Genomic DNA, 14,743 nt, shown 5'->3' with positions numbered 1-14,743 from the left:
TTCTCTAAAGTTAAAAATTCTCCAACCCAATTATAGAAAGGAGAGGAAAAAAAAGAAAAACAAAAAAAGCCAATTCACTTTAGGTGGTTTGATGGTTCTGATTCGGTTTATATCCATTTTTCATATAGTTCTTGATTTTTTTTACGGAAGTTCATTTTTTGTTATTTTTTATGTTTCTTTTTCTGTGAAAAGTGGAGGCTAAAACTCCAACACAATTATACGGAAGTTCATTTGTCTCCTTCCATATCAATATCAAATTACTGTAGTGTGGTCAATCTCCCCCCCCCCCCCCCCCCCTTTTTTTTTTTCAATTTTTCTCATTTTAATTAGATTCCAATAAAATAAAATAAAAATGGTTAGCTACACTTTTTAGGCGTTCTGGTTTACCCTCAATTTCAAAATGGTGCCTTTATTTTCAACTGTTTCTGGTAGTAGCCTCTATTTCAATTTAAGTTTCTCGGTGATTTGTTAGTAGAGGTTTTATCTTTCTAACCCATATGCTTCTCACTTGCTGCAAACTTCAAATATTCTTTATATACCTACATTCATTCATTGTGTTTGGGAGGGGAAAAAAAAAAAGAAAAAAAAGAAAAAAAGAAAAAGAAGACATGGATAGAGAAGCCTAAGTATAAAATAAATGAATGAATGAACATATGAGAATGAGAGGTCGAGGTCCAAAATTATAAACTGCTAGTATTCTGGAGACTTTAGTATTTTCATCCTCAAAGACAATGTTTTTGTTTAACATTGAAGAATTGATTACTTATTTCACTCACTACATTGTATCATTAATACACATTTAGGGAAGTCTAATTAAGACAAGGAAACAATTTTTAACAGAGTATCTCTTACAGAGCTTTTACACTCTACAAAAAAAATTCTGTCTTTATATATCTTTCTTATGTTAATTTAATTTTCTGTGTATTTTGTTAAAGGATTGGAAAAAAAAAAAATAGCTATTTAAATATCTATGTTATATTTTAGAAAATATATTCTGAACATTATAAGTATGTCATTGTATAAGAGTTTATGGAAAGTTCTGAACAATTAACTATATATACTATAAAGATACACCTATTTACAATATCGATCTATAAGACAATAATATGTAATACAGACCACCAAAAATTAAAAAAAGAAGAGAAAAAAAAAAAAGGGCGGTATTAAAAAATTTAACTACTATAATAAAAATAATATATAAATATATGTATATTTATATATCTATATGTATATATATATACATGTGTATGTATACATGTATGTTCAGTTTCTCTAAAGTTAAAAATTCTCCAACCCAATTATAGAAAGGAGAGGAAAAAAAAAGAAAAACAAAAAAAGCCAATTCACTTTAGGTGGTTTGATGGTTCCGATTCGGTTTATATCCATTTTTCATATAGTTCTTGTTTTTTTTTTTTTTTTTTTTTTTACGGAAGTTCATTTTTTGTTATTTTTTATGTTTCTTTTTCTGTGAAAAGTGGAGGCTAAAACTCCAACACAATTATACGGAAGTTCATTTGTCTCCTTCCATATCAATATCAAATTACTGTAGTGTGGTCAATTCCCCCCCCCCCCCCCCCCCCTCTTTTTTTTTTTTTTCAATTTTTATCATTTTAATTAGATTCCAGTAAAATAAAATAAAAATGGTTGGCTACACTTTTTAGGCGTTCTGGTTTACCCTCAGTTTCAAAATGGTGCCTTTATTTTCAATTGTTTCTGGTAGTAGCCTCTATTTCAATTTAAGTTTCAATCTAGGTGATTTGTTAGTAGAGGTTTTATCTTTCTAACCCATATGCTTATCACTTGCCGCAAACTTCAAATATTCTTTATATACCTACATTCATTCATTGCGTTTGAGAGGAAGAAAAAAAATAATAATTAAAAAAAATAAAAAAGAAAAGAAAAGAAAAGAAGACATGGATAGAGAAGCCTAAGTATAAAATAAATGAATGAATGAACATATGAGAATGAGAGGTCGAGGTCAAAAATTATAAACTGCTAGTATTCTGGAGACTTTAGTATTTTCATCCTCAAAGACAATGTTTTTGTTTAACACTGAAGAATTGATTACTTATTTCACTCACTACATTGTATCATTAATACACATTTAGGCAAAGTTTAAGACAAGGGAACAATTTTTAAAGGAGTATCTCTTACAAAGCTTTTACACTCTACAGAAAAAATTCTGTCTTTATATATATCTTTCTTATGTTAAATTATTTTCTGTGTATTTTGCTAAAGGATTGGGGGGGAAAAAAAAAGCTATTTAAATATCTATGTTATATGTTAGTAACTTAATATATTCTGAACATTACAAGTATGTCATTGTATAAGAGTTTATGGAAAGTTCTGGACAATTAACTATATATACTATAACGATACACCTATTTACAATATCTATAAGACAATAATATGTAATACAGACCACCAAAAATTAAAAAAAGAAGAGGGAAAAAAAAGGCGGTAGTATACGGCAAATCAAATATTCAAAAAGCAAAGGACTCAATTTTTTTGCTTTGTTATTGTAATCGTTGATATCACTACACATAGAAGTGATGCTTGAAAACTTCAACATGAGCCACATCCCGCGAGGCCTTGTACACTTTTGCTTGCCTTGCATATGCGCTTTCTATGGATATACCCGAAATCCGGGGCATCCACATGATCTCGGATCGAACCGTTTCAAGTCCGGTTGCATCTTTAAGTATTCGATAACTGACCACACGTAATCATTCATCACTCTTTCAATTGCTTCTCTCACTTTGCTTGCTGCATACGCTTATGGCTTCCACACCACGGCACCTGCGTATCAGTTGTGCCAATCGACTGCATTGCCGCAGTGGCAAATGAACCCTTTAAATCTGTACAATTAATATTGTAGCCTTGAACACCTTTTTTTTAAAGAAAACAATGTTTCCCTTTTTCCTTCAATAGTTCTAAATATTGATTCGTACTTGTTAAAATATATATGAATTTTATACTGGACCGAGACGTTCCTTAATGCGCATACAACTCTCGTATCAATATATATATATATATATATATTAATAACAATAAATTCTTTATTCATCGTGCATAGTATTACAATGTCATATAAAGCACTGTATTTTGCTGACGCATTTTGAGCTAGCTAGCCACACAAGCACGTACATAATACATAATACATACGTGCATACATTTATTATATGTATATAGCATATTTATACTTGTATAAATATATATATATATATATATATATTTGATATATATCTATATATATATATTTTCTTTATAGATAATATATAATAGGGCATATGAAAAGTCTTCCAATAATATTCTTCCAACTGGCGGCTGCTCAATTTGTCATCAAGCTATAGCTAACTGGCTGATGTCATATGGATAAGCATCAGTAGGCAACAGAGCTTTGTATGCTCTGCTCAATATACGTATTCATTCCTATTCGCACAGGTATTCCCAAACGGAATACATAGAACTTGACCAGCAGCAACTGCACAACATGAGGCATTTCTAACAATCAAATTACCTGAGACACCAACCAAAAAAAATTTTGAATATATATAATAAATAATAAATAATATTGTTTCCTCTTTTCAAATTAAAAAATTATGGGAAAAAAAAATGTACCAGATGAGGCAATGGTGGATGATTGGATTTCATAATTGTTAATGTAGATGGATTTAGTGTTGGTAAAATTGGCGTTGAGGTCATCTACAAGAGATCTAAGTCTGGCGTTGAAAAGTTGGACGGCGTTGTTAATGTTGTCCACACATGGACAGCCATTTGTGCCATACGTAGCCACTTCATAAGGAGTACAACCTATCAAGCCCAATCTAGAAAGTGCCAGCTTCCTTGCCGCAAGATTGTACAATGTCTTTGGACATTGTCAATTATAATTTTATTTATATATTATTTATTTTATTTTCGAATCATTGTCCAAGCAAATAATATAGATTTTGTTAGTATTGAAATGTCCAGAAAAGATATGTGACACTAATTTTTTTTTTTTTTTTGGGTGGAAAAAATGATATATAAAGCTAAATATCAAATAATTAAAGTTTGATATATAACTTAATAAGTAGAAACCTGTAATTGTAGACGCAATTGTTGGATGAGAACTATGGAATACCTCTCAGGAGTAAATAGTCTGCTGGTTGAGTAAAACTGGGGTCGGAAGTAGTTGTTCGCATAGTCGTTGGTGCCTATTCCGACCAAGTATATGCATTTGCTCAGGTGTTGAGCAGCCAATTCCTTATTTCCTAATATCTGCACAATTCTTGCTACTATAATTTTGTGATTTAGCAGCTGCAGATTCAAGCTTATCCGAGCACCCTGCAAGGGATATAACAGAGCTGTGTAAATGTATATATGTGTGTGTGTATATATATATATATATATCTGTGTGTGTGTGTGTGTGTGTGTGATGGGACTTTAGGAGGTGTCTGTCTTATCTTTTCTTTTGCACTCCCATACAAACATTAATAAAGAAATAAAATAAATTTAAATGGAAAAGAATAACTGTTTTTAATGTCTATACTGAATATTATGCTCAGCTATCTTAAATTTTCATTAGAATACAAAATTTAAAATAATTCAGTTCAACATTCTAAACTAATTCAAAATGCTGGATGAACAATATATTCCATTAAACTAAAAAGAAAATTTTTAACTTACGTAAATATATACATATATATGTGTGTGTGTGACTACATTTGACCTCAGTATATCCAGATTCATCACGGGTACCGGCTGCTCCTGATGTATAGTTTGCACCTTTGAGAATATCTGCCCTCGATGTTGCAGAAGCAAATGGTACTGGAAGATACTGTGAAGTCCAGCCGCACCAACCTCACCAACCACAGCCGCACCAACCTCACCAATCACAGCCACCATTGTTGACAGCCACCATTGTTGACACCATTGCTGCACCGATCAACAATTGTGGGCTAAGATGTTGAAAATTGTGGCCTTTGTAAGCCTATAAATAGGCTCCTTCCCGTTCCATGAAAACCAAGCCAAGAGAGCAATCTCAATCATCCCAAGTGAGGAGAATTGAGAGAAAACTCCAAGAGAGAGAGTTGTTTAAGTTCCAGAGAGAACTTGAGAGAAGAGTGAGCAATTCCAGAGAGAATTGGAGAGTGCAGAGAGAGGTTCCACGTGAGAATCTTCCATGAGAGAAGTTTTTATTTTTGTATTCTATTTTTAAGAGATTAATAGAATTCTTTTATTTTTCTTCTCATATTTCTTCTCTAAAGTGGTCAGAGAACCACAACAAGTGGTATCAGAGCTCCAGGTTGAGAGCTTGGGTTCAAAATTTGAAGAAACAGAGCCACTGTTCTTCAAGTTGGTGTTTCGGAAAGTTGCTCAAATAAATAATTTGACAATCCCAGGTGAAAGTACCCGACGAGAGGAGAACAACGAAGTTCGCCGGAGAGAAAACGGACGTCCCACGCGCCCGCACGCGCCGACTGAAATTTTTCTGCAACTGTTCACGCGCCCACGCGCCGCACGCGTCGTCTGGAGGTTGAAGACGACCACGTCAGCAGCCACGTCAGCGAACCCCTGCCACGTCATCTGCCACGCCAGCGACACGTCGTCTGCCACGTCATCTGCCACGTGGTGCCACGTCAGCACCATCTGCCACGTCAGCAATATTTTCGGAAATTACGGAACAGCCCCTGAAGTTTCGGAAATTACGGAAAAGCCCCTGAATTATTGGAAATTACAGATTGACCCCTGTATTTTCTGAAATTGCGGAACAGCCTCTGAATTATTGGAAATTACAGAGTGGCCCCTATAGTTTTCTGAAATTACGGTGTAGCCCCTGAACTATTGGAAATTACAGATTGACCCCTATAGTTTCTGTATTTGCAGGTTGACCCAGAAATTTTGTGAAATTATATTTTTGCCCCAAAATTTCTGGTAATTATATTTTGACCTCGGAAGAGTCAAGTCCACCATTTTCGGCCGTTCCGGACGCAACGGTTAACTCCGTTTTGCCAAATTCAGCTCCAATTTTGGTCAAGCCATAATGTCAATGGAAGAATCATCTTCGGGAGCTATGGTTAAGCTCACTGCCACAAATTATACACTTTGGAGACCTCGGATGGAAGATCTCCTCAATTGTAAGGATCTGTTTGATCCTATAGAAGCTAAAGGCGAAAACCCCGATCCCAGCAAAGTAGCAGAATGGAAGAAATTAAACAAGAAAACGATCGGTCAGATCAGGCAATGGATCGACCACAGTGTCTTCCATCATGTAGCGAAGGAAACAGATGCATATGCCCTCTGGACAAAATTGGAGGACATGTACCAGGCCAAGACTGCTCGGAACAAAGCCCTGTTGCTTAAGCGATTGGTACATCTAACATTACAGAATGGAACTTCTGTAGCCGAGCATACCAGTGAGTTCCAGAGCTTGGTAAATCAACTATCTGCTGTGGATTACCAACTAGGGGATGAGGATCAGGCCCTCCTACTTCTAAGCTCTCTTCCAGACAGTTGGGAGACATTGGTAGTCTCTCTCAGCAATTCGGCCCCGAATGGCAAACTTACTCTGTCTATGGTTAAGGATGCCCTATTTAATGAAGAGGCCAGGAGAAAGGACATTGGCATGGATCAGTCACATGCCCTCGTCACAGAGAGAGGAAGACAGCAAAGAGGTGGTCGAGATAGGGGGAGAGGCAGGAGCAAGAGCAGAGGCAGATCTACAGACGGCAGAAAATCATCGTATAAGTGCTATCATTGTGGCCTGGAGGGTCACATGAAGAAGAACTGCAGAAAGTTGTTGAGAGAGCAGAGACTCCAAGGTAATCAGCCGAAGAAGGATGGAGAGACACTAGTCACTTGTACAGGAGAAGTGGCGCTCTGCTCCACCGAAGAAGAGACATGCCTTCATACATCAACCCAAGATGTTGAGTGGGTAGTCGATACTGCAGCATCCTACCATGTCACTCCACACAGAGATTTCTTTAAAACGTACAAAGCAGGAGACTTTGGTACGGTAAAGATGGGAAATTCCAGTTTCGCAAAGATTATGGGAACTGGTGATATTCAGATAAAAACGAATGTTGGTTGTACAATCACTTTGAAGGATGTCCGTCATGTTCCAGATCTTCGGCTTAATCTACTTTCGGGAGCAACCTTAGACAAGCAAGGCTATGACAACTACTTCAGCAAAGGCACATGGAAAATGACGAAAGGTGCTATAGTTGTCGCCCGAGGACATATTTGTGGAACATTGTACAAGACTCATGTGAAGATATGTGCAGATAGCCTCAATATTGCAGAAGGAGAGGCGTCTCAAAATCTGTGGCACCAGAGACTCGGTCACATGAGTGAAAAAGGATTGTCCACTTTGGCAAGGAAGAAGCTTATCACTGTTTGCAAGGATGCTGTGCCAGATCCTTGTAATCACTGCTTGTTTGGTAAGCAACATAGAGTCTCCTTCAGTTCCTCTGCATCGAGAAAATCAGAGTTGCTTAGTCTGGTGCACTCTGATGTTTGTGGTCCCATGGAGATGGAATCATTAGGTGGCAACAAGTATTTCCTGACCTTCATTGATGATGCTTCACGGAAGGTGTGGGTATATTTCTTGAAGACAAAGGACCAGGTATTGGATTACTTCAAACTGTTTCATACCATGGTAGAGCGTGAAACAGGAAAGAAGCTGAAATGTCTCCGTTCAGATAATGAAGGCGAGTATACTTCCAAGGAGTTCGATGCCTACTGCAGAAGACACGGCATTCGACATGAGAAGACGGTCCCTCGCACCCCACAACATAATGGAATAGCCGAAAGAATGAACCGAACCATTATGGAAAAGGTCAGAAGTATGCTCAGTATGGCTAAGCTGCCAAAGCCATTCTGGGGAGAAACTGTTCGTGCCGCCTGCTACTTAATCAACAGATCACCGTCAGTACCGTTGAATTTTGAAATTCCGGAGAAAATGTGGTCGGGTAAGATTCCCTCCTACTCTCATTTAAGAGTGTTTGGTTGTTTAGCTTATGTACATGTATCCAAGGAGCTCAGACAGAAGCTCGATGCAAGATCTACTCCATGCATCTTTATAGGATATGGAGACGAAGAATTCGGATACAGGTTATGGGACCCGAAAACCAAGAAGGTTATTAGAAGCAGGGATGTAGTATTCCATGAAAACCAGAAAATGGAAGACATTGAAAAGCCCAGAATGTCTCCTAATTGTAGTTCTAGTGCCGAGAATTTTTGTCCTAATCCAGCACCAGCACAAATAGCCACAGAGGATAATGAGGTGCATGAAGATATACCAGAAGCAGACCAGGAGGAAGAAGGGGATATTGAGCAGGGGGAGACTCAATCCTCTCAAGCAGCTGCAGGGCCATCACAGCGGTCAGATGATGGTACACCTCCTGAAACCGGTGGTTTACAAGTTCGGAGATCTGAGCGAGGCCGAATTCCATCAAAGAGATTTCCAGAATCTGAGTATATTCTGCTTACTGAAGAAGGGGAGCCGGAGAGTTTCCAGGAAGCTGTTTCTCATCAAGAGAAGGAAAAGTGGCTGCAAGCAATGCAAGATGAGATGGAATCCTTGCAGAAAAATCATACTTATGAGTTGGTTAAGCTTCCAACAGGAAAGAAGGCACTAAAGAATAAATGGGTGTTCAAGCTCAAGAAAGATGGCAGCGGAAAGGTGGTGAAACACAAAGCTCGATTGGTGGTCAAAGGATTTCTTCAGAAGAAAGGAATTGACTTTGATGAGATTTTTTCACCAGTGGTAAAAATGACTTCAATTCGAGTCATTTTTGGTTTAGTAGCAAGTCTAAACCTAGAGCTTGAGCAGATGGATGTGAAGACAGCATTTCTTCACGGTGATTTACATGAAGAAATCTACATGGAGCAACCAGAAGGATTTGAGGTTTCAGGGAAAGAAAACCTCGTATGCAAGCTAAAGAAGAGCTTGTATGGCCTCAAGCAAGCACCAAGACAATGGTATAAGAAGTTTGACTCGTTTATGGTGAGTCAAGGCTATAAAAGGACTGCAGCAGACCAGTGTGTTTATATTCAAAAATTTTCAGGTGGAAACTTCATTGCACTTTTGCTATATGTGGACGATATGTTGATCGTTGGACAAGATGCAATGAAGATTAGTAAGCTGAAGAAAGAATTGTCTAAGTCTTTTGATATGAAAGACTTAGGACCAGCTCAACAAATTTTGGGAATGCAAATAATCCGAGACAGGAAAAATAGAAGGTTATGGCTATCTCAAGAGAAGTATGTTGAACGGGTGATAAAGAGATTCAACATGGATAAAGCCAAACCGGTCAGCATTCCACTTGCAAATCATTTCAAGTTGAGTAAGAGATTGTGCCCCTCATCCAAAGAAGAGATAGAGGAGATGGCTTCAGTACCATATTCTTCAGCGGTAGGAAGTCTGATGTATGCAATGGTGTGTACCAGACCAGACATTGCTCATGCAGTAGGTGTTGTGAGCAGATTTCTTTCAAATCCTGGAAAGAAACACTGGGAAGCAGTCAAATGGATTCTCAGGTATCTTAAAGGTACATCGAAGCTGTGCTTGTGCTACGGGGGAGGTGATCCAATCTTAGAAGGCTATACAGATGCAGATATGGCCGGAGACCCTGATAATAGAAAGTCTACATCAGGTTATCTCTACACTTTTGCAGGGGGAGCTGTGTCATGGCAGTCAAGATTGCAGAAGTGTGTTGCTTTATCCACTACTGAAGCAGAGTACATTGCCGCAGCGGAAGCGGGTAAGGAAATGTTGTGGTTAAAGCGTTTTCTCACAGAATTGGGCATCAAGCAAGAAGACTACAAGATACATTGTGATAACCAAAGTGCCATGGATTTGAGCAAAAACTCAATGTATCATTCCCGTACAAAGCACATTGACATCCGCTATCATTGGATACGCGAAGTAATAGATCAACAGTTGCTGAAACTGATAAAGATCCACACAAAAGAGAATCCAGCAGATATGCTAACAAAAGTTGTTGCTCAAGAGAAGCTGAAGCTATGCAGAGACATAGCTGGAATAGATGGCAGATGACCATCAGTTTTAAATGCGGCTGGAGGGGGAGAATTGTGAAGTCCAGCCGCACCAACCTCACCAACCACAGCCGCACCAACCTCACCAATCACAGCCACCATTGTTGACAGCCACCATTGTTGACACCATTGCTGCACCGATCAACAATTGTGGGCTAAGATGTTGAAAATTGTGGCCTTTGTAAGCCTATAAATAGGCTCCTTCCCGTTCCATGAAAACCAAGCCAAGAGAGCAATCTCAATCATCCCAAGTGAGGAGAATTGAGAGAAAACTCCAAGAGAGAGAGTTGTTTAAGTTCCAGAGAGAACTTGAGAGAAGAGTGAGCAATTCCAGAGAGAATTGGAGAGTGCAGAGAGAGGTTCCACGTGAGAATCTTCCATGAGAGAAGTTTTTATTTTTGTATTCTATTTTTAAAAGATTAATAGAATTCTTTTATTTTTCTTCTCATATTTCTTCTCTAAAGTGGTCAGAGAACCACAACAGATACTTCTCAAAACCCAGATGCTCAGCTGAACGTTAATTAATTATAAGTTTAGTAATTATCATTAATACAATTTACACAAGCTGATAGATCATATAATATATATAAACAAATTAAAAATGAGAACCCTTCCATTTTGATATATAAAAATAATATTTATTATTTATTGACGCAAATATATCTATATATCTATATATATTTATATAAAAATTATCATATGCTGTATTCAAATTTTGTACGTTTTTTGGGTAACCCTGTAAATATACACATTATCCAAATTTTGTGAAAATCCAGATATCTTATGTGAAACATATTATGACATTCCGTTTCCTATATCCTGAAGATTAATCAATTCTCATACACAATTTCGAACACATATGAGACCAAAACCAATATTGATGAACCATGTACATAAATATTCTTTTACCAAGTTCTACAGACACATTAAAAACCTTCCGAAAATTGAAACTTTTCTTAATAAACATATAACGGTACTTAATTTTTGAAAGGAGAGGAGGGGAAAAAATAAAATAAAAGAGAAGGGAAAAATGGCAGACCAACAACATCGGCATAATTGCGGCCATTGGAAAACCTTCCAGTGGGACCCCTGGGAAAGTCAATCCCATATGGAAGATAATTGACTTTGAACAATGTGGGAAGCAATTTGTTATTCCCACTATCCAAAAAAGCGTCCCCGAATATGAACAAACAAGGCACTTGCGATACTCCCTCAACCAAATAATAGTATTGCAAATTTGAAACCAATAAGAGAGTCAAAAACCCCCAAAATGTCTTAGTTAGCTCAAATGCCATTTGAGTTAAACAAAATATGATGAAATTATTGGCAAGTAATAAGGTAATAAGGTATGTCTAGGAATGGTGGACAAAAATGAGGCAATTTTGGAGGACAATTTATAAGCTGAGGATTGAGGATAGAAAGAAAGCTTCCGTAATGAGTTCGGAATTCACACGCACAGATTGGTCCCATGTTTTGTAACTAATTAGGCCTTTAAATTAAATGTGATTTGACTAATTGGCACATTATTTAAACAATTTTTCCCTTTTTTGTTTTTAATCTAATTTTTTATGTTAGCATATTTTATACCCATTCTAATTAGATAGGGGTAATGTTTTCGGCTGTTCCCTTATATATGTACATATATGGCCAGAGCTCATTCCTGCATTACTATATATTCAAAAAATAATAATAATACTTTATGAGATCGATAGTGTTTATTACAAATTAACCTTCCATGCATCAAATTTATTTCGGCCTTATGAATCTTGTGTGTGGATATGAATTTTACCTGAAATAAAAATCTATACTCTTCATTTACTCGGAGTCAGCTTCGCCCAAATTAATCAAAAGTTGAAAATTTTAAAATTTATTAATTAATATAATTTATAAAATATTATTGACATTTTTGGTTTAATTATAGGCTGGCAACCTGCACGGATACATTATATATTGTATATACTCAAATGAGATTATAGGTTTTTCAAAATAAATAAATAAATAATAAATGACTATAGGGTGGGCACTATATTTATATGATATATAGCTCCTATATCTGGGAGTGGGCACTGTTGGTTCAGTTTTTGTTTGAATTTGAAACGAATTGAACCATCAAAGGAGAAAAAAAAATAAAAAAAAAGTATACAAATTGAATCAACAACCATTGGTTTGAGACTTTTAGTTTTATCCCATATGATCTATTTTTGGCCCAACACATACTTTATAATTTTTTAAGATATATTAAATATTTTTAGTAGTTTATATTTAACGTTTTATAATTTAATGTTAAAAAATTTAATTAATTTATTTTTATTATATTAGTTAAATTTTTTAACATTAAATTATAAAATGTTAAATTATATATATACACACACACACACATTGTATGTATATAAGCATGTTCAGTTTTTCTAAAGTTAAAAATTCTCCAACCCAATTATAGAGAGAAAAAAAAAAATCCAATTCACTTTAGGTGCTTTGATGGTTCCAATCAGTGATGAAAATATCTGTATCAATAGAAATGTCGAAGATATGATTTTATAAAAATATCGATAAAATTATGAAAACTATAAATATTTAATTTAGAATACAAATTTATGCATATGAGATAATTAATATAGTAAATTAATATAAAAAAATATAATAAATGTCGAAAATATGATTTTATAGAAATATCGATAAAAATGTCGATAAAATTACAAAAACTGTAAATATTTAATTTAGAATATAAATTTATACATATGAAATAATTAATATAGTAAACTAATATAAAAAATTATAATAATTATAAATTATGATAATAAAATAATCTATAAATATTTTAATTTTAATATTCATCAAATTTATAATTTTGATATATTGATACTTGAATATTTAAAATATTAATCAAATTTATTTTATTTATCTAATAAATATTTATTATTGGTGCATATAGAACCACTATATATATATTTTTTTGGATACTGATGTTAGGATATTATTATTATTATTAAAAAATAATTATTGGAAGAATCGTTAACAAGTAGCTCAAAGGTCATAATAATAAGATAGCAAAGAATCCAGAGAGCCCAAATTAAGCTAATTACGAATAGAACATTGGTACAGAGAGGAAATGGTGCGCTATGTTTGAGCGAAACTAATACTAACAACGACGTTTGAAGTGCGCGCCATGTTAAGCAAAATTATAATATTTTTGGGCTCCCCTAAAAGTGAATCAAAGAGAAGAGTCTAGACCGTAGCGCAGAGAGAATCTACAAAAACACAAAAACAAAAGAATACCACATCTTGTTGAAAAGACCTTCATTCATGCATTACACAACCCCAAGTGAAATTAGCATCATCATCATCATCATAATTAAAGCACCTAAAACATCACTCTGGTTTTTTTTTTTTTTTTTTCCCCTTAATTCCCCACTGAAATCATATTTTCGTTGTTCCTAACTTAATATGACTTTTGCTCTCTCTCTCTCTCTCTCTCTCTGTATATATATATATATACATATATATAGTTACATATAATTTATTATAATATATCTTATGAATTTAGATGTATTTGGGCTTCAATTAAATTATTAATATTTAATATCAATATAAATCAGAATTCCTAGCTATTATATTAATAAATAATAACATAAATGAATAAATATATTATGTCTAATTATAACACTCTTTTGATCACTTTAATTAGATTGCAATAATAGAAAAGCTTACTACACTTCTAAAAAATAATGTCTTTATTTTGAATTGTTGCAATTAGGGCTCCTGTTTTAAATCTTTTGGTTTCAATGTAGGTAAGTTGTTAACAGAGGTTTAATAGATGCTATCTTTCAAACCCATATGCCTCTCACTTGCTGCAAACCTCAGCCATCTTTTATTCACCGACATTCATTCTCTGCATTTGAGAGAGAGAAAGACATTGAAAGAGAAACCTAAGAATAAAAAATAAATAAATAAATAAACATATGAGAATGGGAGGTTGTAAAAGACTGAATATGAGAATGAGGTGGTGGTGTGTGGGGTTTAATGATGACCAGAAATGCTGCAAATTAATCTCATAGACTGAGATAAAGCAAAGCAGCAAACATAAGCAGAGTTTAGGCCCTTTATTGGTTCTCAAAGTCATCGAAAGAAGCCCTTCTCCTTGTCATCCTCCTTTTTTTTTTTTTTTTTTTTTAACTCAACTTCTTCTCAATTAAATGCAAACTAGAGATATGCAAAATCTCTCTCTTTTTTTTTTTTTTTCCCTCACTTCTAACCTATAACTTTTCGGATGTTAACAAGAATAGCTTACCTACCAATTCAGCCTCACTTAACTATGCAAAGTTCTTTTTTTGGTTCTAAGATATTGAAAGCCACTCTTAATTATTCTCATTCTCTGCCTCTTACAAATGCAGACATCTATAATGGATCTGTGAACCCAAAAAAAAAAAAAAAAAAAAAAAAAAAAAATCATTTACAGTTTGCCGATGAGAGACAATTGGGCAAAGATCACTTCAGTGAAAGCTCTGTCAAGGATTTACCTTTGAAACCAAAAGTAAAACAGAAGAGGGCCCTAATTAAAACATTTAAAAACAGAAGCACAGTTTTAAAATTTGAAACTAATGTACTCAAACAAAAATTACTACCAACGATATCAATTTTTCTTTGGGCCAAAAATTAAGAGTTGGGCCTCTCACCATCTTTTTGGTCAAAGGGGCCCAACTCT

The 14,743-nt window shown here is 35.0% G+C and overlaps 1 protein-coding gene across 1 annotated transcript; it reads right to left on the bottom strand.

Moving 5' to 3' along the window:
• Nucleotides 1-3,413: 3,413 nt before the first annotated feature.
• Nucleotides 3,414-13,906, bottom strand: LOC112493467 (GDSL esterase/lipase At1g29670-like). The gene is made up of 5 exons (XM_060820360.1): nt 13,898-13,906; nt 4,712-4,819; nt 4,081-4,326; nt 3,622-3,868; nt 3,414-3,520 (listed from the first exon to the last, which is right to left on the bottom strand). The coding sequence occupies exons 1-5, from the start codon at nt 13,904-13,906 to the stop codon at nt 3,414-3,416; spliced, it is 717 nt and encodes a 238-aa protein (XP_060676343.1).
• Between the last annotated feature and the right edge of the window lie 837 nt (nt 13,907-14,743).

The sequence above is a fragment of the Ziziphus jujuba genome, chromosome 1 (genome assembly GCF_031755915.1).
Source record: "Ziziphus jujuba cultivar Dongzao chromosome 1, ASM3175591v1".
NCBI classification, from domain to species: Eukaryota; Viridiplantae; Streptophyta; class Magnoliopsida; order Rosales; family Rhamnaceae; genus Ziziphus; species Ziziphus jujuba.
This window is presented reverse-complemented; position numbering and strand designations above follow the sequence as displayed.